Source organism: Chlorocebus sabaeus, chromosome 16 (assembly GCF_047675955.1).
Source record: "Chlorocebus sabaeus isolate Y175 chromosome 16, mChlSab1.0.hap1, whole genome shotgun sequence".
NCBI lineage: Eukaryota > Metazoa > Chordata > Mammalia > Primates > Cercopithecidae > Chlorocebus > Chlorocebus sabaeus.
In genome coordinates, this window is record NC_132919.1 from 30,183,128 (window position 1) to 30,207,989 (window position 24,862).

Sequence of the window (24,862 nt, forward strand, 5' to 3'; positions counted from 1 at the left end):
AGTTTTTGGAGAGTTACCATGAGTGAGAAGGAATTTGCCTAGCAAAGATAATTCTCAATAGAAACATTAGCATTTGCAAAGATGTGAGGTTAATGTTGTGAGTGTTAAAAAGAACATATAGTAAAAATGCAAAAAATAGTCTGTATATTATTGCAACTTTAGTGTAATTTGTACCTCATTTGGGATAAATGTGGCATGTTTTATTTAAGGCACCATATCTCATAAATAACACATTTTTGTTCTAATACTTGATTTATGAGAAATGTTTGTTAAATTTAGATGTCAATGAAGAGCTTCCAGCCAGAAGAAAACGAAATCGTGAGGATGGGGAAAAGACATTTGTTGCACAAATGACAGTATTTGATAAAAACAGGTAATGTTGATGAACAAGTGAGGCTCCCACAATGTTCTGGAAATATTTTCATTCTGACGCAGAATATAATTATTTATAGTGATTATTTCATTGCTTTCGTTTCTTTTTATTATGGATGAAAAAACAAATTTGCAAACACTGAATTTTTGTCTATTTCATAGAAAAGAATAAACACTGTTAAGGAACTATTTGGATAGATAGCTCAGTTAAGCTTACTTATTTGGCAAATATTTTCTGAGTGTCTGCTCTTTGCCAGACACTGTTCCAGATGTTGAGAAGGCAACAAAATCCCTGTCTTCATCATGGAGCTTAACTTTTAGTTGAGGAAACAGACCACCACCCAAAAAATCAACTAATGTCACTTAGTGATGAATGTTGTGAAGAAAAATAGAGAATAAATGGTTACTATTTATAGAGATATCCTCTGGGAGGAGGTAGTATTAGAGAAGAGTCTTAAATGGACTGGGCCCTACATAAATCTTGGGGTTATGTGTTTATTAAAAATTAAGGAAGAGGAGCTGGTCATGGTGGTATGCACCTATAGGTCCAGCTACATAGGAGACTAAGATGGGAGGATTGTTTGAGCCCAGGAGTTGAAGGCAGCAATGAGCTATGATCATGCCACTGTACTCCAGCCTCAGTGACAAAGTGAGATCCCATCTTTTTTTTTTTTGCCCATTGCAACCCCTCTGCCCCCTGGGTTCAGGCAGTTCTCCTGCCTCAGCCTCCCAAGTAGCTGGGACTACAGGTCCGTGCCTCCACGCCCAGCTGATTTTTTGTATTTTCAGTAGAGACGGGGTTTCACCGTGTTAGAATGGTGTCAGTCTCCTGACGTCGTGATCTGTCTACCTTGGCCTCCCAAAGTGCTGGGATTACAGGCATGAGCCACCACGCCTAGGCGAGACCCCATTTTTTTTTAAAAAAGAAAGAAGGCCAGGTGCGGTGGCTCACGCCTGAAATCCCAGCACTTTGGGAGGCCGAGGTGGGTGGATCACAAGGTCAGGAGTTCGAGATCAGCCTGGCCAAGATGGTGAAACCCTGTCTCTACTAAAAATAAAAAATTAGCCGGGCACAGTGGTGTGTGTCTGTAATCCCAGCTACTCCAGAGGCTGAAGCAGGAGAATCGCTTGAACCCACAAGGCAGAGATTACAGTGAGCCAAGATCGCACCACTGCACTCCAGCCTGGGTGACACAGCAAGACTGTCTCAAGAAAAAAGAAAGAAAGAAAATCATGTATAATCATTGTGTACCTCTGTGCATTTGGTACAGGATGGCAAGAAACAGGCTTATAATAATTTATGCAATTTCTGTTTGGAAACGAAATATTTTAGTGAAAATATCACCAGTGAAAAAATGTTTAGGAAGCAAATCCAGCATTTGTTTTTCAGGATTGGAGGAAGAAACCTATGCCATCATTTCTTGTACCAGGCTGCTTGCTGGTAGTTAACAGTTTATTGTCAAGTATAGGACAAAGAACCAGGAAAAGTAGGCCATTCCTCCTGTTGTTTATTATTTATTTATTTTGAGACGGACGCTCGCTCTGTCACCCAGGCTGGAGTTCAGTGGTGTGATCTTGGCTCACTGCAACCTCTGTCTCCTCGGTTCAAGCGATTCACCTGCCTCAGCCTCCTGAATAGCTGAGATTACAGGCACCCACCACCACACCTGGCTAATTTTTGTATTTTTAGTAGAGATGGGGTTTCACCATGTTGGCCAGGCTGGTCTCAGGCTCCTGACCTCAGATCATCCACCTGCCTCAGCATCTCAAAGTGCTGGGATTACAGGCGTGAGCCCGGCCAGTGTCTGTTTTTTTTTTTTTTTTTTTTTGGAGACGGAGTCTCGCTCTGTCGCCCAGGCTGGAGTGCAGTGGCGTGATTTTGGCTCACTGCAAGCTCTGCCTCCCGGGTTCATGCCATTCTCCCGCCTCAGCCTCCCAAGTAGCTGGGACTACAGGCACCCACCACCAAGCCCGGCTAATTTTTTCATATTTTTAGTAGAGATGGGGCTTCACTGTGTGTTAGCCAGGATGGTCTCGATCTCCTGACTTCGTGATCCGCCCATCTTAGCCTCCCAAAGTGCTGGGATTATAAGCGTGAGCCTCTGCGCCCAGCCCAGTATCTTTTTAATGTCAGAAATTTTATTGTGGATCGAAGATTTGAATGGAAAACAATAAAACCATAAATGTACTAGAAAATAGGGGTCATGTCTGCGGGGGCAAACAGTTAGAATGAGGCACATTGGACTTCATTAGTGCTGTTAATTGTTCTATTTTAGGCACCATGGGGTATGTTCTGTTTTCTTTTTTATTCACTGTACCTGACACATACATTAACACATTTCTTGTAAGAAAAAGATAATGCTTTTATTTTAAAGAAAAAGTGCCAAGAAGAAACTGAGAGAATTTCCACCCAGCAGCTTATTTTGAAAATATTTACCTGGACGTGGTGGCTCACGCCTGTAATCCCAGCACTTTGGGAGCTGAGGCGGGCAGATCACGAGGTCAAAAGTTTGAGACCATCCTGGCCAATATGGTGAAGCCCCATCTCTACTAAAAATACAAAAATTAGCTGGGCGTGGTGGTGCACTCCTGTAGTCCCACCTACTCAGGAGGCTGAGGCAGGAGAATCGCTTGAATCCAGGAGGTGGAGGTTGCAGTGAGTTGAGATCACGCCACTGCACTCCAGCCTGGCGACAGCGAGACTCCATCTCAAAAAAAAAAAAAAAAAAAAAAAAATCAAACCTATAGGAAAGTTTAAAGAATACTGTAGTCATTTAATATCCACATACGCTTCATCTAGATTGTTAACATTTTACCACATGGTTTATTTGAAAGTTTATATTTTGTTTTTGTGCTGAACAGTTTGCAGGTTTTGCTTTATTTCTCATTTATAAACTCTGTTGCATGTATCTCCTAAGAACAAAGACATTTTCTGGTATAACCACCATACACTTATGAGGAAAATTAAAATACAAATACCATACTATCTCCCCAGTTGACCTCAATAAAGTCCTTTATAATTTGTCCTGTCCCCACCCCGATTCTATAGCTAGTTGTCATAGTTCTTTAGTCTCCTTCAATTTGGAATGGTCCCCTACACTTTCCCACTACCTTTTGTGACATTTTTCCCCCAGTATAGGGCTGTAGTTTTGCAGAATGTATCTCATTTTTAACTTCTGTGATGATTTCCTCATGATTAGCTTCAGGTTAAACATTTTTGGCAGGGATTCTAATGAGTGATGTGTTCTTTATGTACTATGTCACAGACCAAAGGTAATATTAGGTTTGATCACTCGGTTAAGATGCTGTTCACAGTATTTCTCCATTGTAACAGTACTTTTTTCCCCTTTTATATAAATTAACATATAATTCTTACACTAATACATGAAGCTGAGTAAATATCCATTTTCTTCCCATAGCCTTTCACCCAATAGTTTTAGCATCGATTGATTATTTTTGCTTCAATAAATTGTTCCTTTGGCAGTTGGGAAATGGCAATTTTCTAACATTTCTTCCACATTTATTAGTTTGCATTTTTATATAAAGAAGAGCGTTCCTTCTCTGCTCCTACTGCTTCACTTGACCAACCCTAAAATATATATATATATAAAAACAGGCAAGCATAGTGGCTGACTCCTGTAACCCTAACACTTTATAAGTCCAACATGGGAAGATTATTTGAGCCCAGGAGTTTGAGACCAGCTTGGGCTGAACATAGCAAGACCTTGTCCCTAAAAAGAAAAAAAAAGAAATATATAAATTTTAAAAAAAGAGCATTCCTTTTCCCAGCTTTGATATTTTAAAATCAGTATGGAGTAACAAATTCTATTTTTATTCAACTAGTTTTAATTTGTTGATACTGTTATTTTAATGCTCAAATTGTCTCATATTTAGTCAGGAGGAACCCTTCTAAGTAGGCTTCTGTGTCCTGTTTTGTTGCTGCTAGTTTTTCCTGATTTTCTAAAATAGTAAGATATACCAGAATTCCTTCTCCTTTTTTTTTTTTTGAGACAGAGTTTCGCTCTTGTTGCCCAGGCTGGAGTACAAAGGCACGATCTCAGCTCACCACTACCTCTGCCTCCCAGGTTCAAGCGATTCTCCGGCCTCAGCCTCCTGAGTAGCTGGAATTACAGGCATGCACCACCATGCCCGGCTAATTTTGTATTTCTAGTAGAGACGAGGTTTCTCCATGTTGGTCAGGCTGGTCTGGAACTCCTTACCTCAGGTGATCCCCCCACCTCAGCCTCCCAAAGTGTGGGGATTACGGGCATGAGCCACTGCACCCGGCCTACCTTCTCCTTTTCTTACCTCTGCTCTGAAATTGTGATTTCTTCAAGGAGTCATGCATGATTCTTTATAGAAGAATAGTATTTTTAAGCCAAAATCTGCGTGTTAGATATGTAAAAATTGTTTTTAAAATCTCACAGAGGGCTGGGTACAGTGGCTCACACTTGTAATCTTAGTACTTTGGAAGACCAAGGTGGGAGAATCGCTTGAGCCCAGGGGTCTGAGGCTTTAGTGAGCTATGATTGTGCCACTGCACTCTAGCCTGGGTGACAGAGCGAGACTGTCTTTAAAAAAAAAAAAAAAAAAAAAAAATCCAGTTAATTCCTTGAAATAATAACGAAAATTCAAAAGCCATATAGGAAAAGAATGCAAGGTTGAACAAAATAAAAATCAAAAACTTCTTCAGAAAACAAAAAAGCCACCATAACCAAAGTCAAAATGGAAATGACAAGACGGGGAGAAATTATTTTCAACTCGTTTTATAGGTAGATGTCTCATTCTTGAATGTAAAAAGTCATACTAATTTTAAAAGACCACTGCCCAATAGAGGAATGGGCAAAGGAAACAATAAGTTTACCAAAATAGATATATATGGTTCTTAAACAATTTAAACGATAAAATATCTGAATTAAAAGTACACTGAGATGCATGTTTTCACTTACCAGATTGACAGAGACCAAAAAACTGTTGATAAAGCACTTAATGAGACTGGGGGAAAGGTCTCCACGTACATTACAGATAGAGTGCATTGGATTGTAACTATCAAATGTACACCCATAAAATGAAATAGTATGTATCTGTGTAAAAGCATAAGGAAGCTCTGTTTTGATTTAGAGATATATGAATTTATTGCCTATTTGAATAAATTAGTTTTTAAAATAGTTGAATGGCTTTGCCGATATGTACTATTGAAGTTGACTAAATTTAAGTTGTACAGCATAGAGAAAAGACAAAAATTCTTAAGTCTCAATTATTTGGTTTTAAGAGACTTTAGAGACAGACACCTGGATTCATTTGCTAGCTCTGGCTATTTATGGTTTCATTAAGGCAAGTTATTTAACCTTTTCTTGCCTCAGTTTTCTCTTCTGGCAATGGAATAGTAGTACGTAGTTCATAGCATTGTTGGGAAGATTAAATGAACCATGTAAAATCTTTATAATAGTGCCTGGCACATAGTGAACACTCAATAAATGTCAGCTGTTTTTACCTAATAGAATTTCTCTAAGAGTGATGAAGAGAAGCCACATTCTTGACATATACAGTTAATTACTGAGCATGGTTGAAGAATGGTGTTTAGAGTAGTAGTGGTTACTAGTGTTTAAAGTATGGAAAAAATAAATTATACATAGACATGTATGTACACCTTAAAACTATATTGTGTGAATATATTTGAATTATTTGATTCAATTAGTGTTCCATGAAATATTTATTGAGCACCTATATGTGCCAGGTGCCCCCAGAATTCTATAGTTACCAGATTTGTCATAATCATCAGTTTACTGGTCAAGTATAAAAGTAAAGGATTCTAGTTCAAACAATTACAGTAGTTAAAAGTAATAGAATTCTTAGTGTTTCCCTAAGACAAGCATTGTAACACTGTTCTCCTATTTTTAAAAATATAAAGCTTGGGCCGGGCGTGGTGGTTCACACCTGTAATCCCAGCACTTTGGGAGGCCGAGGTGGGTGTATCACGAGGGCAGGAGTTTAAGACCAGCCTGGCCAAGATGGTGAAACCCCGTCTCTACTAAAAATACAAAAATTAGCCGGTCATGTTGGCATGCGCCTGTAATCCCAGCTACTCGGGAAGCTGAGGCAGGAGAATTGCTCGAACTGGGCAGCAGAGATTGCGGTGAGCGGAGATTGCACCACTGCACTCCAGCCTGGGCAACAGACCAAGACTCCATCTCAAATAAATAGATAAATAAATAAATAAATAAATAAAGCCTGTACATATGCTTTATATTTAATGTTGACAACGTACCAGGTTTTGAGACCTTAAGCATATTATACTTTATGTGTTTAGAGTTATATCTGAGTAGCTACAGTAATGAATCCCTATTAATCCAGTTTTTAGTGTACATCATTAAAATTGCTTTCATCAGGACTGGAGTGTAGCTGTATTTTAAAATCTTGTCGGGTATGTAAGCTAGTTTATAAATTTAATAAATGCTTTTAGTATAAATCTAAAGATGTAGAATTTGTGTACTTATAGTAATAACACAGGTTACTTTAAAGTATATGTGTTTGTCTAACAGGCGCTTACAGCTTTTAGATGGGGAATATGAAGTAGCCATGCAGGAAATGGAAGAATGTCCAATAAGCAAGAAAAGAGCAACATGGGAGACTATTCTTGATGGGAAGGTATGGACTACTTAGAAGGTTGAGCACGTTATAGTTATGAACTCCCATTTTTGATTGATGTTTTCCTCCCCAAATGCTAATTCATGTTGGAAGTAAAGTCCTTTGTTTTTTATTCTTTAAAAATCACAAGTAAATGATCAAATGATCTAGTCAGAGCATTTAATGGAAGGCATCATCCTTTTTTTTTTTTTTTTTTTTTTGAGGCAGAGTCTTGCTCTGTTGCCCAGGCTGGAGTGCAGTGGCATGGTCTCGGCTCACTGCAACCTCTGCCTCCCAGGTTCAAGCGATTTCCCTGTCTCAGCCTCCCGAGTAGCTGTGATCACAGGCGCGTGCCACCACGCCTGGCTAAGTTTTTGTGTTTTTAGTAGAGACGGAGTTTGACCATGTTGGCCAGGCTGGTCTCGAACTCCTGACCTTGTGATCCGCCCGCTTCAGCCTCCCAAAGCACTGGGATTACAGGTGTGAGCCACTGCGCCCAGCCACACGGAAGGCATCATTCTTTAGAGCCAGACTGCCTGATTCAAATCTCTGCTCCTAGCTATGTGGCGTTTGGCAAGTTATTTATCCATGTCTCAGTTTTTTCACCTATAAAACGAGACATAGAATTGATGGATTAGATGAAATAATAAAATATTTAGAACAGTGCCTGGCATACAATAAGTGCTCAATAAATGTTAATGGCTATTTTAAATTCCATTTATTGTAATGGCAGGTAATAAGGGATGACTAGTAATACATTTGTTAAGAAGTCTGCAGAATTTAGATTAAGCATACTTAAAATAACTCTTTTAAGAGATAAAGAGGAATCCATACATTTCTTAAATAGGTAGATTCAAAACTATAATAATGTCCTTTATTTCTAAATATGTTAAGTCAGTGTACCATCCAATGCAAAATCTCATAAGGATTTTTTTAAGCCATAAAATTAGTTCCAAGTTAATCTAGAAGGCTAAGTGTTTAGTAATACTAAGGGAAATTTTAGAAAAATATTTTGAGAATTTTTACTTACCAGTTTTAGTATGATATACAATATACAGTAGAATATACCGTAAAGTTAAGAGAACTTAAACCCTATGATATAAGCATAGGAATAGACAAGCATGTCATTCAGGCATAGTCCTGAAATAGTTTGATGTATATTTGAAATGTAGTTTATGATAAAGGCGGTGGTATAGCTCTGTGAGAAAGAGAAACTGTTCATTAATTGTGACAACTCTTCTCCAGTCATCTGGAAATAGTCTTAGACCTAATACATTCCGGAAGGCTCATAAACATGTAAAAATGAACATTAATAAGCATAGAAAAAAAAAATAGGTGAATGTTAATATATTGCAGTGAGGAAGACCCTTCTAAGGATGATTTAAAAGTAAGAAAGCATAAAGTAAAAATTGCCTGGTTAAAATTAGTCATTTTTATATTGCAAAAAATCTAAAGTTACAAACAAATTATGGAATGGGGGAAATATTTGTAACACAAAATGCTAATATTATGAATACATAATATTGTGAATTATTAAACAAGAAAAAGATACGCAGTGTAATAAGAAATATGTGTCAGGAATATCACGCAGTTCTTAGAAAATATATATAGATGGCCAGCAAACCTTTAAAGCAATACTCAGCATTATTAGTGTTCAAAGGCATGCAAATGCAGAGATACTACTTTTGACAGTTTGACACAGATTAAAAAGTTTGACAGTTTCTAGTGTTTTAGGGATGTGAGGACACAAATACTCTCAAATAATATATTGATGTAAGAGTAAGTTGGGGCCGGGCTCAGTGGCTCATGCCTGTAATCCCAGCACTTTGGGAGGCCTAGGCAGATGGATCCCCTGAGGTTACGAGTTTGACACCAGCCTGGCCAACATGGTCAAACCCCATCTCTACCAAAAACACAAAAATTAGCCGGGTGTGGTGGCAGATGCTTATAGTCCCAGCAACTTGGGAGGCTTCGGAGGTGTATTACTTGAACCCAGGAAGCAGAGGTTTCAGTGAGCTGAGATTGTGCCACTTCACTTTATCCTGGGAGACAGAGCAAGACTCTATCTCAGAAAAAAAAAAAAGGTTGATACAGTCTTACTATAGGGCAGAATGGCAATATATATAAAGTTACAATTGTATATATAGTCTTTAACAATTTAAAATTTTATATTTTTGTCACAAGGTAGTAAACTTGTTAACAAAAGATACGGGTAACAGATTTTCTCAGCATTTTTAAAATAATGAAACAAACACATTCAATCTAAAAAGCCATTAAAAAGGATGATAGTTTGACAAGATTTCCATATTAAATTTTTACATAAGTATGTGTGTGTATATGTGTATATATATATATATATTTTTTTTCCCCTTTCTAAAATTTATAATAGTGGTTAACTCCAGGTGATGAGATTTCAAATAATTTTTGTCTATAGTGTTTGGGTTTTCTGTATGGATTTATCTTTATGATCTTTTTCATTTTAAATTTCTTGTTTTAAAGTATGTTTTTATTCATGAGACTATAAGGATTATATATATGAAGGGTTTTTGTTGGTGGTAGTTTTTTTGTTGTTGTTGTTGGTTTTGGGTTTTTTTTTTTTTTTTTTTTGAGACGGAGTTTCACTCTGTCACCCAGGCTGGAGTGCAGTGGCATGATCTCGGCTCACTGCAACCTCCGCCTCCCGGGTTCAAGCAATTCTTCAGCCTCAGCCTCCGGAGTAGCTGGGATTACAGGCACGCACCACCATGCCTGGCTGAGTTTTTTTTTTAGTAGAGATGCGGTTTCACCATATTGGCCAGGCTGGTCTCGAACTCCTGACCTTGTGTTCCATCCGCCTTGGCTTCCCAAAGTGCTACAGGTGTGAGCCACCGTGTCTGGCCTTTTTTTTTTTTTTTTTTTTTTTGAGACGGAGTCTTGCTCTGTCGCCAGGCTGGAGTGCAGTGGCGTGATTTTGGCTCACGGCAACCTCCGCCTCTTGAGTTCAAGCAATTCTCCTGCCTCAGTCTCTTGAGTAGCTGGGATTACAGGCACCCGCCACCATGCCCAGCTGATTTTTTGTATTTTAGTAGAGACGGGGTTTCACCATGTTGTCCAGGATGGTCTCGAATTCCTGACCTCGTGATTGCCTGCCTCAGCCTCCCAAAGTGCTGGGATTACAGGCGTGACATTGCGCCCAGCCCTCTAGTGTAAATAGTTTTAAGAGGATTACTTTGTAATAACGATATAGAAGGAGTTTAGGCCCCTGTGGCAGTAAAATAAATTGAAGCTCTTTGAAGGTTTTATAAAAGAGAATATCATGAAAGCAGTCTTTGAGAATATTATTTGATCTCTCCTATATTTTGAATAGGAAAGTAAAATTCAGAAGCAAGGAGAACAATTGCGATACTCTGGTAGTAAGGCAATACTGATCTATACAAAGGTTCTTTTGTGTGTGTGATCCTTGAAGGACGAGGAAGAAATGATAGACATTTCGAAAAGGACATGGTAATTACCTGAGAAATGAAAGAATAGGAGTCAAATATAATTCCAAAATTTTTAGCGTAGGGTCACTGGTAAGATGATAATGACAGGAACAAAAATAACGTGAGAAGGAAAGTGTGTTTTAGAAGAAAAGATAATGGTTACACTTCTAAACATGGTTTAGTTCAAGGTGACATTGAGATCAATTGGCAATGTCCAAACAGCAGTTGGAGATACGAGTTTAGAGTTCAAGTATAAGGATAAGAATGGAGAACCAATTTGGGATCATCAGCTTAATAGGTAAATTCTTGAGGATGCGTGAGTGATTCGATCAGATGGCTAAAAGTTAGCTATTTTCAATAGCTTAGTGTCCTAAAATCAAAGAAGAGAAGCACTGGCAGTCTTTGTCAGTGAAACTGAGAGAAGTCAAAGAAAATTGCTAATTGAAAAACTCTTCGATTTACAAGGAAAAAAAGTAAATTGGTCACCTAAGAGCAAAGTTTACATGCTGGTGGGCTTTGGGTACCACAATTTTGTTTTTAAGACTTCAAGGCCGGGCGCGGTGGCTCACGCCTGTAACCCCAGCACTTTGGGAGGCCGAGGTGGGCGAATCACCTGAGGTCAGGAGTTCAAAACCAGCCTGACCAAGATGGTGAAACCCTGTCTCTACTAAAAACACACACACAAAAAATTAGCCGGGTGTGATGGCGGGCGCCTGTAATCCCAGCTACTTGGGAGGCTGAGACAGGAGAATCCCTTGAACCTGGGAGGCGGAGGTTGCAATGAGCTGAGACCATGCCAATTGCACACCAGCCTGGGCAACAAGAGTGAAACTCCATCTCAAAAAAAAAAAAGACATTTTGAACTGGTTAGCAACAACATAAATGAGAAGTTTTCCCATGAAAATTTCGATTTCTGACTTCTTTGGAAAAATCTGAAAATCTGGCTGTGCTGGACCAGTGTTTTCACATGGCAACAATTCACCCGTTGCTAATCAGTGGTCGCCTCTTTTAGGTAGCCCGTGCTTTCCAGTTCAAGTTCTACAGTGTCTGCTCCATACGTTTACTTTGTTTGCCTAGCCATCTCAGTCAGCATTTGGATTTTCAAGACAAATCTATTAAGGCAAATCCACATTGACTTACAATGATTTTTGTTTATTTCTACAATTTATTTGAATTCATTATCTGAGTCTCCAGTCTTTGCATGTTTTTTATTTTTTAGAGGCTGCCTCCATTTGAAACATTTTCTCAGGGACCTACGTTGCAGTTCACTCTTCGTTGGACAGGAGAGACCAATGATAAATCTACAGCTCCTATTGCCAAACCTCTTGCCACTAGAAATTCAGAGAGTCTCCATCAGGAAAACAAACCTGGTTCAGTTAAACCTACTCAAACTATTGGTAAGAAAACATTACAATCAAAATAATGGTTTGCAGGGTTCGGTCTCATGCTTTAGATTAATTCACTTGTGTTTTGCTTTATGTGATTCTTCTTCTTTTTTTTTTTTTTTTTTTTTTTTTTTTTGAGACAGAGTCTTGCTCTGTTACCCAGGCAGGAGTACAGTGGCGCGATTTTGGCTCACTGCAACCTCTGCCTTGTGGATTCAAATGATTCTCCTGCCTCAGCCTCCCAAGTAGCTGTGACTACAGGCACATGCCACCACAGCTGGCTAATTTTTTGTAGTTTTAGTAGAGACAGGGTTGGCCGGGCGCAGTGGCTCACACCTGTAATCCCAGCTCTTTGGGAGACCAAGGCAGGCGGATCACAAGGTCATGAGATTGAGACCATCCTGGCTAACACGATGAAACCCCGTCCCTACTAAAAATACAAAAAAAAATTAGCCAGGCGTGGTGGTGGCCACCCGTAGTCCCAGTACTCAAGAGGCTGAGGCATGAGAATGGCGTGAACCCGGGAGGCACAGTTTGCAGTGAGCTGAGATTGTGCCACTGCACTCCAGTCTGGGCGACAGAGCAATACTCCGTCTCACAAAAAATAATAGTAAGTCAGTAAATTAAAGAAGTAGAGATGAGGTTTCACCATGTTAGCCAGGATGGTCTCCATCTCCTGACCTCATGATCTGCCCGCCTCAGCCTCTCAAAGTGCTGGGATTACAGACGAGAGCCACCTCTCCTGGCCTCTATGTGATTAGTCGTTTGGAAATACTATTTGGCTTATTAGGTAAGTTACGAATCATGGTAAATTAGGGTTCTCCTATCTTAAGTGTAAAGTTTTGTGTTGAAGTAGTAGTAAAAATTCTTCATCCAGAACCTTTGTGCCAAGTGTGCCTAGAAATTTGAATTGAAAAAAAAGAAATTTATAGAAGCGTGATATGGTACATGGTATAGATGTCATATATAACATCTTGAAGTGGAATCCTCATGTTAACTTAGGGCAAGTTTTTCCACTAAACAAATTTACCAGAAACTTACAAGAAAACTATTGGTTTTCAGATTAGCTTTTAAGATTTTGGAATCACAACTATAAAGAGCTTTGGAACTTTGTTTTGTTTTGTTTTGTTTTGTTTTGAGATGGAGTCTAGTTCTGTGGCCCAGACTGGAGTGCAGTGGCACAATCTCGGCTTACTGCAAGCTCTGCCTCCCTGGTTCATGCCATTCTCCTGCCTCAACCTCCTGAGTAGCTGGGATTACAGGCGCCCGTCACCACGCCCAGCTACTTTTTTGTTTTTTTTTTTTGTTTTTTTTTGTATTTTTAGTAGAGACGGGGTTTCACCTCGTTAGCCAGGATGATCTCTATCTCCTGACCTTGTGATCCGCCCGCCTTTGCCTCCAAAAGTGCTGGGATTACAGGCATGAGCCATCGAGCCCAGCCCAGTAACTATGTTTTTTATAGCTCACATGTAAGTTTTTCTGTTTGTTTTTGTTTTTTTTGTTTTGATTTTTTTTTTTTTTTTTTTTTAATTGGAGTCTTGCTTTCTTGCCCAGGCTGGAGTGCAGTGGTGCAATCTTAGCTCACTCCAAGCTCCACCTCCCGGGATCATGCAGTCTTCTGCCTCAGCCTCCAGAGTAGCTGGGACTATAGGCGCTGGCCACCATGCCTGGCTAAAAATTTTTTTTTTTTGTATTTTTAATAGAGACGGAGTTTCACCATTTTAGCCAGGATAGTCTCGATCTCCTAAGCTCATGATCTGCCTGCCTCGGCCTCCCAAAAAATTAGGCCGGGCATGAGCCACCATACCTGGCCTATTTTTTTGTATTTTTAGTAGAGATGGGGTTTCACCGTGTTAGCCAGGATGGTGTCGATCTCCTGACCTCGTGATCCGCTCACCTGGGCCTCCTGCCTAAGTGCTGGGAATTACAGGTGTGAGCCACCGCACCCAGGCTGCAGTGCAGTGGCATGATCTTGGCTCAGAACAACCTTAGCCTCCTGGTTTCAGGAATTCTCCTGCCTCAGCCTCCCGAGTAGCTGAGATTACAGGCACACACCACCATGCCCAGCTAATTTTTGTATTTTTAGTAGAGACAGGGTTTCATCATGTTGGCCAGACTGGTCTCAAACTACTGACCTCAGGTGATCCACCCATCTTGGCCTCCCAAAGTGCTGGGATTACAGGCATGAGCCATCATGCCCAGCCAGTTTTTAAGAGGAAAAAACATTTACAAATAGAGTTAACTTTCTGCTGAGTTTAAGGCCCAAGTTGCAGTGTTCTATCATTTTTATTTTACTTTTTTTTTTTTTTGAGACAGGGTCTCTCTCTCTCACCCTGGCTGGGGTGCAGTGGTGCCATCTCAGCAACTGCCTCCCAGGCTCAACAGATCCTCCCACCTTAGCCCTCCATACAGATAGGACTACAGGCTCGTGCCACCACACCATGTTAATTTTTGTATTTTTTGGTAGAGATGGGATTTTGCTGTCACCCACGCTGGTCTCAAACTCCTGAGCTCAAGCACTCTACCTCCCTCAGCGTCCCACAGTACTGGGACTACAGACTTGAGCCACTGCGCCTGGCCAAGTTCTCTCGTTTTTGTATCTGTCCAGTAGGAACATTTTCCTTGACCTGAGAGCACTTGTGTGTCTTTATCTGCCTTTTTAAAGAAGGCAGAAGGCTTAAGTTGTCCTTTGACCACTCATGTACACTCATTGTGTGCAGGTCACAGTAATGGTCAGATTAAAGAGATACAGGAAATGGGGCCAGGCGCAGTGGCTGACAACTGTAATCCCAGCACTTTGGGAGACCAGGGTGGGTGGATTGCTTGAAGCCCAGGAGTTCAAGACCAGCCTGGGCAACATAGTGACACCCTGTCGCTTATAAAAAATAAAAAATATAAATAAAATAAGTGGCCTGTGTCAGGGGAAAGGTTTTCCAAGTAAACTGTAGTGTGGGCACTTCTCAGAATACTCAGAAGCCAGTGAAATAGGTAAAAGATTACATTGAAACTAAGAAAAAGTTATATACAAATTATACCTAATTATTAATTATGTAAGGAAATATAAATACCCCTTTTTTTTTTTTTCTTTTGGAGACGGAGTCTTGCTCTGTCACCCGTGCTGGAGTGCAGTGGCGTGACCTCAGCTCACTGCACCCTCTGCCTCCTGGGTTCAAGCAATTCTCCTGCCTCAGCCTCCCAAGTAGCTGGGACTACAGGCATGTGCCACCATGCCTGGCTAGTTTTTATATGTATATTTTTTTTTAGTAGAGATGGCGTTTCACCATGTTGGCCAGGCTGGTCTCAAACTTCTGACCTCAGGCAGTACGCCCGCCTCAGCTTCCCAAAGTGCTGGGAATGCAGACATGAGCCACCGTGCCCGGCCTGAAATAATTTTAATATACTAAGTATAACTTTCTGATAAACCACTTAGTGTCTGCTCACACCTGGGCTCTGAGAATACAAACACCAATTAAAACCACACTCTGGGCTGGACATGCTGACTCACATCTGTAATCCTAGCGCTTTTGGAGGCCGAGAAGAGCAGATTGCCTGAGCTCAGGAGTTCGAGACCAGCCTGGGCAACATGGTGAAACCCTGTCTCTACTAAAATACAAGCAATCAGCCGGGTGTGGTGGCAGGTACCTGTAATCCCAGCTACTCAGGAGGCTGAGGCACGAGACTTGCTTGAACCCAGGAGGTGGAGGTTGCAGTGAGCTGAGATTGCGCCACTGCACGCCAGCCTGGGCAACAAAGTGAATCTCTGTCTCAACAGCAAAAAAAACACAACCACACTCTGACCTCAAAGTGCTTAAAACATCATGGTAATGACATATAATTACTTGGAGTTACTTTTATAATTGTTTAGGACATAGGAGGTGGTTTTTTGTTTTTGTTTTTGGAGACAGAGTTTCGCTTTTGTCACCCAGGCTGAAGTGCAGTGGTGTGGTCTCAGCTCACTGCAACCTCCACCTCCCGGGTTCAAGCAATTCTCCTGCTTCCGCCTCCTGAGCAGCTAGGATTGCAGGTGCCCACCACCACGCCCGGCTAATTTTTTGTGTCTTTAGTAGAGACGGGGGTTTCGCCATGTTGGGCAGGCTGGTCTCTAACTCCTGACCTCATGATCCGCCTGCCTTGGCCTCCCAATGTGCTGGGATTACAGGCATGAGCCACCGCGCCGGGCCGGAGGTGCTTTTTGAGGAAAAAAATATGTCCTGCCAACAGATCTTAACATCAGATTAGGGATGCTGATTATGGGTATTATTCCCACAGTCATCAGTTGAGGGAAATAACAGAAATGTATTTAAATACCACAAGTAGAATTCTGTGAAACCTTTAGTATTTAATAGTTTTTGTGAGGTATGTTATTTTGCTTTTCAAAAGCAGTGTTTTTATTGAATATAAAAGTGTATGTTTTCAGCTGTTAAAGAGTCATTGACTACAGATCTGCAAACAAGAAAAGAAAAGGATACTCCAAATGAAAACCGACAGAAATTAAGAATATTTTATCAGGTAAACATAGCTGACCCTTCTTAAATTAATTATGAAATGTATTTGTTGTTTGTCAAACATGAATATTTTTTATTTTTATTTTATTTATTTATTTATTTGAGACAGGGTCTTACTTTGTTGCCCAGGCTGGAGTGCAGTGGTGCAATCTCAGCTCACTGCAACCTCTGCCTCTTGGGTTCAACCAGATTCTTACAGCTCAGCCTCCCGAGTAACTGATTACAAGCACACGCCATCACTCCCGGCTAATTTTTGTAGTTTTTATGGAGACGAGGTTTTACTATGTTGCCCAGGCTTATCTTGAGCTCCAAGCGATACATTTGACAATGTCTGCCTTGGCCTCCCAAAATGCTGGGATTAACAGTCATGAGTAACCTCGCCTCACTGGGTATATTTAATTGAAGAGAATATCTCTAATTTGATTTTCCTTTTAAATTTTTAAAACTATTTTTAGAAGTGATGTTTAAACAAAATATCTTGTTATGCATAAATTGGAGATTTGCTTATTTTTTTTAATTTTTTTTAATTGTTTTTAGTTTCTCTATAACAACAATACAAGGCAACAAACTGAAGCAAGAGATGACCTGCATTGCCCTTGGTGCACTCTGAACTGCCGCAAACTTTATAGTTTACTCAAGCATCTTAAACTCTGCCATAGCAGATTTATCTTCAACTATGTTGTGAGTAATTTTTCATATTTTCTCAATTTGTATTAAGAACATCTCTTGTACCCCACAAATATATACACCTGTGTACCCACAAAAATTTTAAAAATTAAAAAAGGGAAAAAATACGCATTAAGTACAAGACAGCTTGACTTTCAAAAATTGCACTTTGTATAAAAATAACAAATTTCTGTATTTGATAGATTGCTGTATATGTGGATTACCGTGAATGATTCAGAGTTGACATATATTTGGAATTATAATTAATGTTTGTGTAGTGTGTCTTAATTGACTCACAAAATCCTCAACCAACTCTTTGAATTAAATAATTTTCTTATTCTTGCTCAACCAAGAAATAAATGACATAGTTAAGATTTTAACACATTTTGTTGACCCCAGGTCTTCTGACTGCCTGTTTACCATGCTGGTGTGCCTGGCCTATTTTAGTTTTCTAAATATTAAGAACCCACAGATTCTTTTAATTAAATTGGAGGGATATTTAGGATAGGATAATTAATATTTTTTGACATTTTTGTTGCAGTATCATCCAAAAGGTGCTAGGATAGATGTTTCTATCAATGAGTGTTATGATGGCTCCTATGCAGGAAATCCTCAGGATATTCATCGCCAACCTGGATTTGCTTTTAGTCGCAACGGACCAGTTAAGAGAACACCTATCACACACATTCTTGTGTGCAGGTGGGTAAAAAGGGCATATACCAAAAGTTTAAGCTCTGATTTTTACTGATGTTGGAGGAAGAAAGGAGCCAGACGAAGCTACTAGTTAGGTGGAAATTACTTTTCAGTATTAGGTGTCTGTGGGGTTGTTAACTGCTTTATAACACTTGATAGCTCCTATTTCTACAGAGGTTTTCTCACTTTTTCTTTGAACTTTATCCTTAAGTTTTAATAATGTGAATGTCACTGCTGCTGCAGTGGTTAGTGAGATTAAAGAATTTTGTCAGTAGAAGTTTCTGGAGAATTGCTTGAACCTGGGAGGTTGAAGTTGCAGTGAGCCGAGGTCGCGCCATTGCGCTGCAGCCTGGCAACAAAAGCGAAACTTCATCTCAAATAATAATAATAGTAATAAATAAAATTACAAAGGGGGAGTTTTTAATCTTAGTAAAACTGAAAAAAATTTTAAGGCAGGTGTATGTAACCAGTGTTAGGACTTTTCTGCTTTGTGAATATACATGAGTTTGAATATACATGAGTTAGAATATACAGTTTTGACATCTAGAATTTTATATGCATATTCCTATCTGAATGGGCCCTAACTAGCACTTCATTTCTTTTTCCTCCTTTTTAACTATAACTTTTCACACACAGAAAGATAGTTTTAAAACTGTGTTTGAATTAATATGTAATAGGTTTGATTTACATTATGTACCGAAAGAAAATAACTATTGGGGCTGTGCCTCTAATACTGTTGTTTTGTGGTTAGTTTTATAAAATGATGATGATTGCAGATTATCAGAGATCTCAACTCCTAGTCTGCGGTTAGATGGTATACATGTAGAGATCATAAATCAACATTTATTTCTTTTCATTAGGCCAAAACGAACAAAAGCAAGCATGTCTGAATTTCTTGAATCTGAAGATGGAGAAGTAGAACAGCAAAGAACATATAGTAGTGGCCACAATCGTCTGTATTTCCATAGTGATACTTGCTTACCTCTCCGTCCACAAGAAATGGAAGTAGATAGTGAAGATGAAAAGGATCCTGAATGGCTAAGAGAAAAAACCATTACAGTAATTATTATTACTGTCTTTATTGGCAATTGTCTTGAAATATTAATTTGTTTTGAAAATTGCTTAATATGAACTAGACTTTCAGTGTAAAGGAACTCTTTTTTTAAAAAATTAAGGAATCCAGAAATGTACAATTTTTTAAATTGTCACTTTAAAAGTTAACCAAGTTAGGCTGGGGGTGGTCACTCATGCCTGTAATCCTAGCACTTTTGGAGGCAGTCAGATTGCCTGAGTTCAGGATTTCAAGACCAGTCGACAACATGGTGAAACCCGGTCTCTACTAAAAATACAAAAAATTAGCTGGGTATGGTGGCACACACTTGTAGTCCCAGCTACTCAGGAGGCTGAAGCAGGAGAGTCGCTTAACCCCAGGAGGTGGAGGTTGCAGTGAGCCAGGATTATACCACTGCACTCCAGCCTGGGTGATAGAGTGAGACCCTGTCTCAAAACAAAAAAGTTACCAAGTTAAAGGGAAGATGGATTTTCTTCAAGTAAATTTGTATTTTGTGTTTTCATTTCTATATTTATAGGTAATCGTAATTTAACCTTTCCCTTTTCATTTATTTGCTTACTTATTTATTTATTTATTTATTTTCTGAGACAGAGTCTCCTCTGTCGCCCAGGCTGGAGTGGAGTGGCATGATCTCGGCTCACTGCAAGCTCCACCTCCCGGGATCACGCCATTCTCCTGCCTCAGCCTTCCGAGTAGCTGGGACTACAGGCGCCTGCCATCACGCCCGGCTAATTTTTTGTATTTTTTTTTTAGTAGAGACGGGGTTTCACCGTGTTAGCCAGGATGGTCTTGATCTCTTGACTTTGTGATCCGCCCACCTCGGCCTCCCTAAGTGCTGGGATTACAGGCGTGAGCCACCGCACCCGGCTACTTTTCGCTTTTTAAATGATGGCAGGTGTGCTGGCTCACGCCTGTAATCCCAACACTTTGGTGAGTTGGGCTGATCACCTGAGGTCAGGAGTTTGAGACCAGCCTCGCCAACATGGCAAACCCCTTCTCTACTAATAGAAAATACAACAGTTAGCTGGGCATGGTAGCATGTGCTTGTGATCGCAGCTGCTTGGGAGGCTGAGACAGGAGAATCGCTTGAACCCGGGAGGTCAAGGTTTAAGTGAGCTGAGATCGTGCCACTGTACTTCAGCCTGGGTGACAGAGCAAGACTCTGTCTCTAAATAAATGAATAAAATACAATAAAATGACTACTTAAATAGAAGTCAATTTTAAGAAATGTTGCCACTTTGCTGTATAAATATGTTGTGGTATTTTTGGTTCCAAAACATTGTTTTTGACATACTCACAAATTTTTCTTAAAGTATGTTATATTTATTCTGTGTTTAATAGGTGTTTTTCTTTCTTTTCCCCAGCAAATTGAAGAATTTTCTGATGTTAATGAAGGAGAGAAAGAAGTGATGAAACTCTGGAATCTCCATGTCATGAAGCATGGGTAGGGTATTTCTAAATTAATTTAAATATTTTATTCTTTATGGTCTTTTGCTGTTTTCCATTCTAGAAATCTAAAATTCAATCAGTGTATATGTGTCCCAAATCTTATTCTAGTCCAATGTTTTTTGGTTTGGCAGGTTTTTTTTAGGTACAAAGACGTTCCTTTTGGTATTATTTTTAACAGTGAATTAATACTATATTCATTAGATTAATAAAATCAGGGCAAAAACTGGGCCTTATCTTTAGAACTTGTTGCAGAGATGTGAGTCATTGCAAATTATGTATCAGGGTTGTGATTCCATCACCTTTCAAGAGGAACAGACTGCTACAACCCTGGTGTCTGTAGAAAAGGGTGTCATCATCATAGACCTTCCTCAGAAATCACTGGTGCCCATCCTAACTCTCATAGTAGTGTTTCTCCTATGCTTGCAAACTCTTATCAGGGTTGACTCATTCACACTCAAAACATCTTATAGAGCTGGGCGTGGTGGCTCACGCCTGTAATCCCAGCACTCTGAGAGGCCAGGGTGGGTGGATCACTTGAGGTCAGAAGTTTGAGACCAACCTGGCCAATATGGTGAAACCCTGTCTCCACTAAACATACAAAAATTAGCTGGGTGTGTTGTCACACGCCTGTAATCCCACTTACTCGGGAGGCTGAGGCACTAGAATCGCTTGAAGAACCTGGAAAGTGGAAATTACAGTGAGCCAAGATTGCACCACTGCACTCCAGCCTGGGCAACAGAGTGAGACCCTGTCTCAAAAAAAAAAAAAAAAAAAAAAAAAAAATCCACGTTGGTGGGACCCATGACCAGGGAGCAGCAGAAGGCAAGACAGAGCTGGAGGTTCATTTAATGACCCAATTTTCATGCCTTTTATTGGCATGTGTTACATGTCTGGAAATCCTGAAAATTACCACAGTTATTACCACAATTTTTAACAATTAGTTAATTTTTCAGAATAAAACATGAGGCTTTTTGGGTTTGTTTACCATTTCATAGAGGTGAAAGGAGAATAATTTTTGTTTCTTATTCCTTTGCAGCTAAAAGTATGTTTCTGGCTTGGTGTGGTGGCTCACACTTACAATGCTGGCACTTTAGGATGCCAAGGCAGGAGGATCACTGGAATTGAGGAACTAAAGACCAACCTGGGCAACATAGTGAGACCTTGTGTCTACTAAATTTTTTTTTTTTTTTTTTTTTTTTGAGACAGAGTCTCTCTCTGTTGCCCAGGTTGGAGTGCAGTGGTGCGATCTCGACTCACTGCAAGCACCGCCTTGCAAGTTCATGCCATTCTCCTGCCTCAGCCTCCCGAGCAGCTGGGACTACAGGCACCCGCCACCACGCCCAGCTAATTTTTTGTATTTTTGGTAGAGACGGGGTTTCACTGTGTTAGCCAGGATGGTCTCAATCTCCTGACCTCGTGATCCGCCCACCTCGGCCTCTCAAAGTGCTGGAATTACAGGCATAATTACCCGACCCACCCAAGTATTTTATGCTTTTAAGACTGCTTATGTAATTGAAGAACAGAAATTATATCTACTGTTCTAATGGCACCTGTTTAAGCTTAACTTAGATTAAATCTCTTGAAATTTCTAAAATGGTAAGCTCATTCAGATGATTAAGGCTCAGTTTCTCTATAGTTTTACCACTTCTTTTATCATCTTTTATTTACTGGAATTGGATATAGTCTTCTTATAATGGTTATCACTATTGCATTTGACAAAAATGCCTTGTATTGCTATTGATTTTCTGTTTTTATTAAATAGGTTTATTGCTGACAATCAAATGAATCATGCCTGTATGCTGTTTGTAGAAAATTATGGACAGAAAATAATTAAGAAGAATTTATGTCGAAACTTCATGCTTCATCTAGTCAGCATGCATGACTTTAATCTTATTAGCATAATGTCAATAGATAAAGCTGTTACCAAGCTCCGTGAAATGCAGCAAAAATTAGAAAAGGGGGAATCTGCTTCCCCTGCAAACGAAGAAATAACTGAAGAACAAAATGGGACAGCAAATGGATTTAGTGAAATTAACTCAAAAGAGAAAGCTTTGGAAACAGATAGTGTCTCAGGGGTTTCAAAACAGAGCAAAAAACAAAAACTCTGAAAAGATCTAACCCCATGTTATGGACAAACACTGAAATTACATTTTAGGGAATTCATCCTCTAAGAAGAATTATGTTTTTGTTTGTAATCATAGGTTCCAAACAGGCACTGTTAGATGAAGTAAATGATTTCAACAAGGATATTTGTATCAGGGTTCTACTTCACTTCATTATGCAGCATTACATGTATATCACTTTCATTGATATCATTAAAACATTCTCTAGTTTAAGCATGAAAAGCAATATCTCAAAGAAAGTATTTTTAAATTCAACAGTTGTCATCAAATATGTTGAATTGATAATCTAGAAATTATTTCATATGTAAATTAGAATTTTTTTGCATTTATGATTGGCTGTTTTTCTACTTTGTAATTGTGAGACATTTTCTTGGGGAGGGAAGATTGGAATGGTTCCCTTTTTTAGAAATTGAAGTGGTCTTCATATATCAACTACAGAAAAGAAAAATAGAAATTGAAGGATTTTTATGAAATTATATTGCATTACTATTTGCAGTCAAACTTAGATCCTTGTTTTTGAAATCATTTATCAATTCAGAATGAAAAATTATAATGTGAGATATTTTACATTACATAAGTTCATTTTACAATTAAAAAATAGCACTTCTTCATCTTATGCCTGTTTGAGAAGATAATAAATTTTCACATTGTTGACAGTGAAATGCCATGTTGGTTTATAAGATTACTGACCATTTTGTTTTCATGTGGATAATTTTAGTGCATTGCTCACTCAGTATGTTTTTTTTTTAACTTGAACATTTTGCTTGTTTTGGTTTTTCTTTTTTAATTAGATAATCACATGGAAAATTCAGCTGTTCATATCTTTAAATTAGGATTGCAAACCAAGGGAAGAACACGCTTGAGATTTTAAAATGTCACTTATAAGGGGAGAAATGTTCTTAAAACTGTTATGCCTTTTATTTCTTTGCAAGGATGTCTTTGTAATGTGTTTCATGAATAGAATATCCAATACAGATAAGCTGACTTGAATCATTTTGAGCAATTTTGCCCTGTGTTATATGTGTTTCATGCACATATTTGCAGTTGGATTTTCTCCAACAGAAAGTGGATTCACTACTGGCACATTAACAAGCACCAATAGGTTTTATTCCAACTCCGAGCACTGTGGTTGAGTAACATCACCTCAATTTTTTATTATCCTTAAAGATATTGCATTTTCATATTCTTTATTTATAAAGGATCAATGCTGCTGTAAATACAGGTATTTTTAATTTTAAAATTTCATTCCACCACCATCAGATGCAGTTCCCTATTTTGTTTAATGAAGGGATATATAAGCTTTCTAATGGTGTCTTCAGAAATTTATAAAATGTAAATACTGATTTGATTGGTCTTTAAGATGTGTTTAACTGTGAGGCTATTTAACGAATAGTGTGGATGTGATTTGTCATCCAGTATTAAGTTCTTAGTCATTGATTTTTGTGTTTAAAAAAAAAATAGGAAAGAGGGAAACTGCAGCTTTCATTACAGATTCCTTGATTGGTAAGCTCTCCAAATGATGAGTTTTAGTAAACTCTGATTTTGCCTCTGGATAGTAGATCTCGAGCATTTATCTCGGGCTTTAATTTGCTAAAGCTGTGCACATATGTAAAAAAAAAAAATAGATTATTTTAGGGGAGATGTAGGTGTAGAATTATTGCTTATGTCATTTCTTAAGCAGTTATGCTCTTAATGCTTAAAAGAAGGCTAGCATTGTTTGCACAAAAAGTTGGTGATTCCCTCCCCCAAATAGTAATAAAATTACTTCTGTTGAGTAAACTTTTTATGTCATCGTAAAAGCTGAAAAAATCCCTTTGTTTCTATTTATAAAAAAAAAGTGCTTTTCTATATGTACCCTTGATAACAGATTTTGAAGAAATCATGTAAGATGATAAAGCATTTGAATGGTACAGTAGATGTAAAAAAAATTCAGTTTAAAAGAACATTTGTTTTTACATTAAATGTTTATTTGAAATCAAATGATTTTGTACATAAAGTTCAATAATATAAAAGCTGTATTCTGTTTTGGGGTTTTTTGTTATTATGCATTGTTAACATGTACATTAAAATTTTGGTTTAGATAGCATAGTAAGAATTCAGCCTCAGATGAGTCAGAGCTAATAAGAAATTAGGAAAATCTTAATGTGAAATCCTGCTTTCATCAGTTACAACTAGTATGTCATTTATGGTATTACATAAATATTTTAAAACTTTTAGTTCAGAGTAATGTCAATTATTAGTCACCCACATAGCTATGCATCTTTGGTTGTGGATTTTTTTCTTTTAAGTGAAAAAATTTATCTTGGTAATTAGAAAGCTCATAGAGGCCAGGTACGGTGGCTCACACCTGTAATCCCAATGCTTCGGGAGGCTGAGGTGGGTGCATCACAAGGTCAGGAGGTCAAGACCAGCCTGGCCAACATAGTGAAACCCTGTCTCTACTAAAAATAAAAAAATTAGCTGGGCATGGTGGCATGCGCCTGTAATCCCAGCTACTCGGGAGTCTGAG

At 38.8% G+C, this 24,862-nt stretch overlaps 1 protein-coding gene across 2 annotated transcripts in view; it reads left to right on the plus strand.

Moving 5' to 3' along the window:
* SUZ12 (SUZ12 polycomb repressive complex 2 subunit) overlaps window positions 1–24,367 on the plus strand; it is a 62,988-nt gene extending 38,621 nt beyond the window's left edge. For both annotated transcript variants that reach the window (XM_008010967.3, XM_008010969.3), the window contains 9 exons: window positions 280–373; window positions 6,915–7,020; window positions 11,680–11,857; window positions 16,263–16,354; window positions 16,888–17,031; window positions 17,558–17,715; window positions 18,570–18,768; window positions 20,146–20,225; window positions 21,993–24,367. In XM_008010967.3, coding sequence (XP_008009158.1) covers window positions 280–373; window positions 6,915–7,020; window positions 11,680–11,857; window positions 16,263–16,354; window positions 16,888–17,031; window positions 17,558–17,715; window positions 18,570–18,768; window positions 20,146–20,225; window positions 21,993–22,338 — 1,397 coding nt within the window. In that variant the 3' untranslated portion in view covers window positions 22,339–24,367. The remainder of the gene's footprint in view (window positions 1–279; window positions 374–6,914; window positions 7,021–11,679; window positions 11,858–16,262; window positions 16,355–16,887; window positions 17,032–17,557; window positions 17,716–18,569; window positions 18,769–20,145; window positions 20,226–21,992) is intronic.
* Window positions 24,368–24,862: the final 495 nt, after the last annotated feature.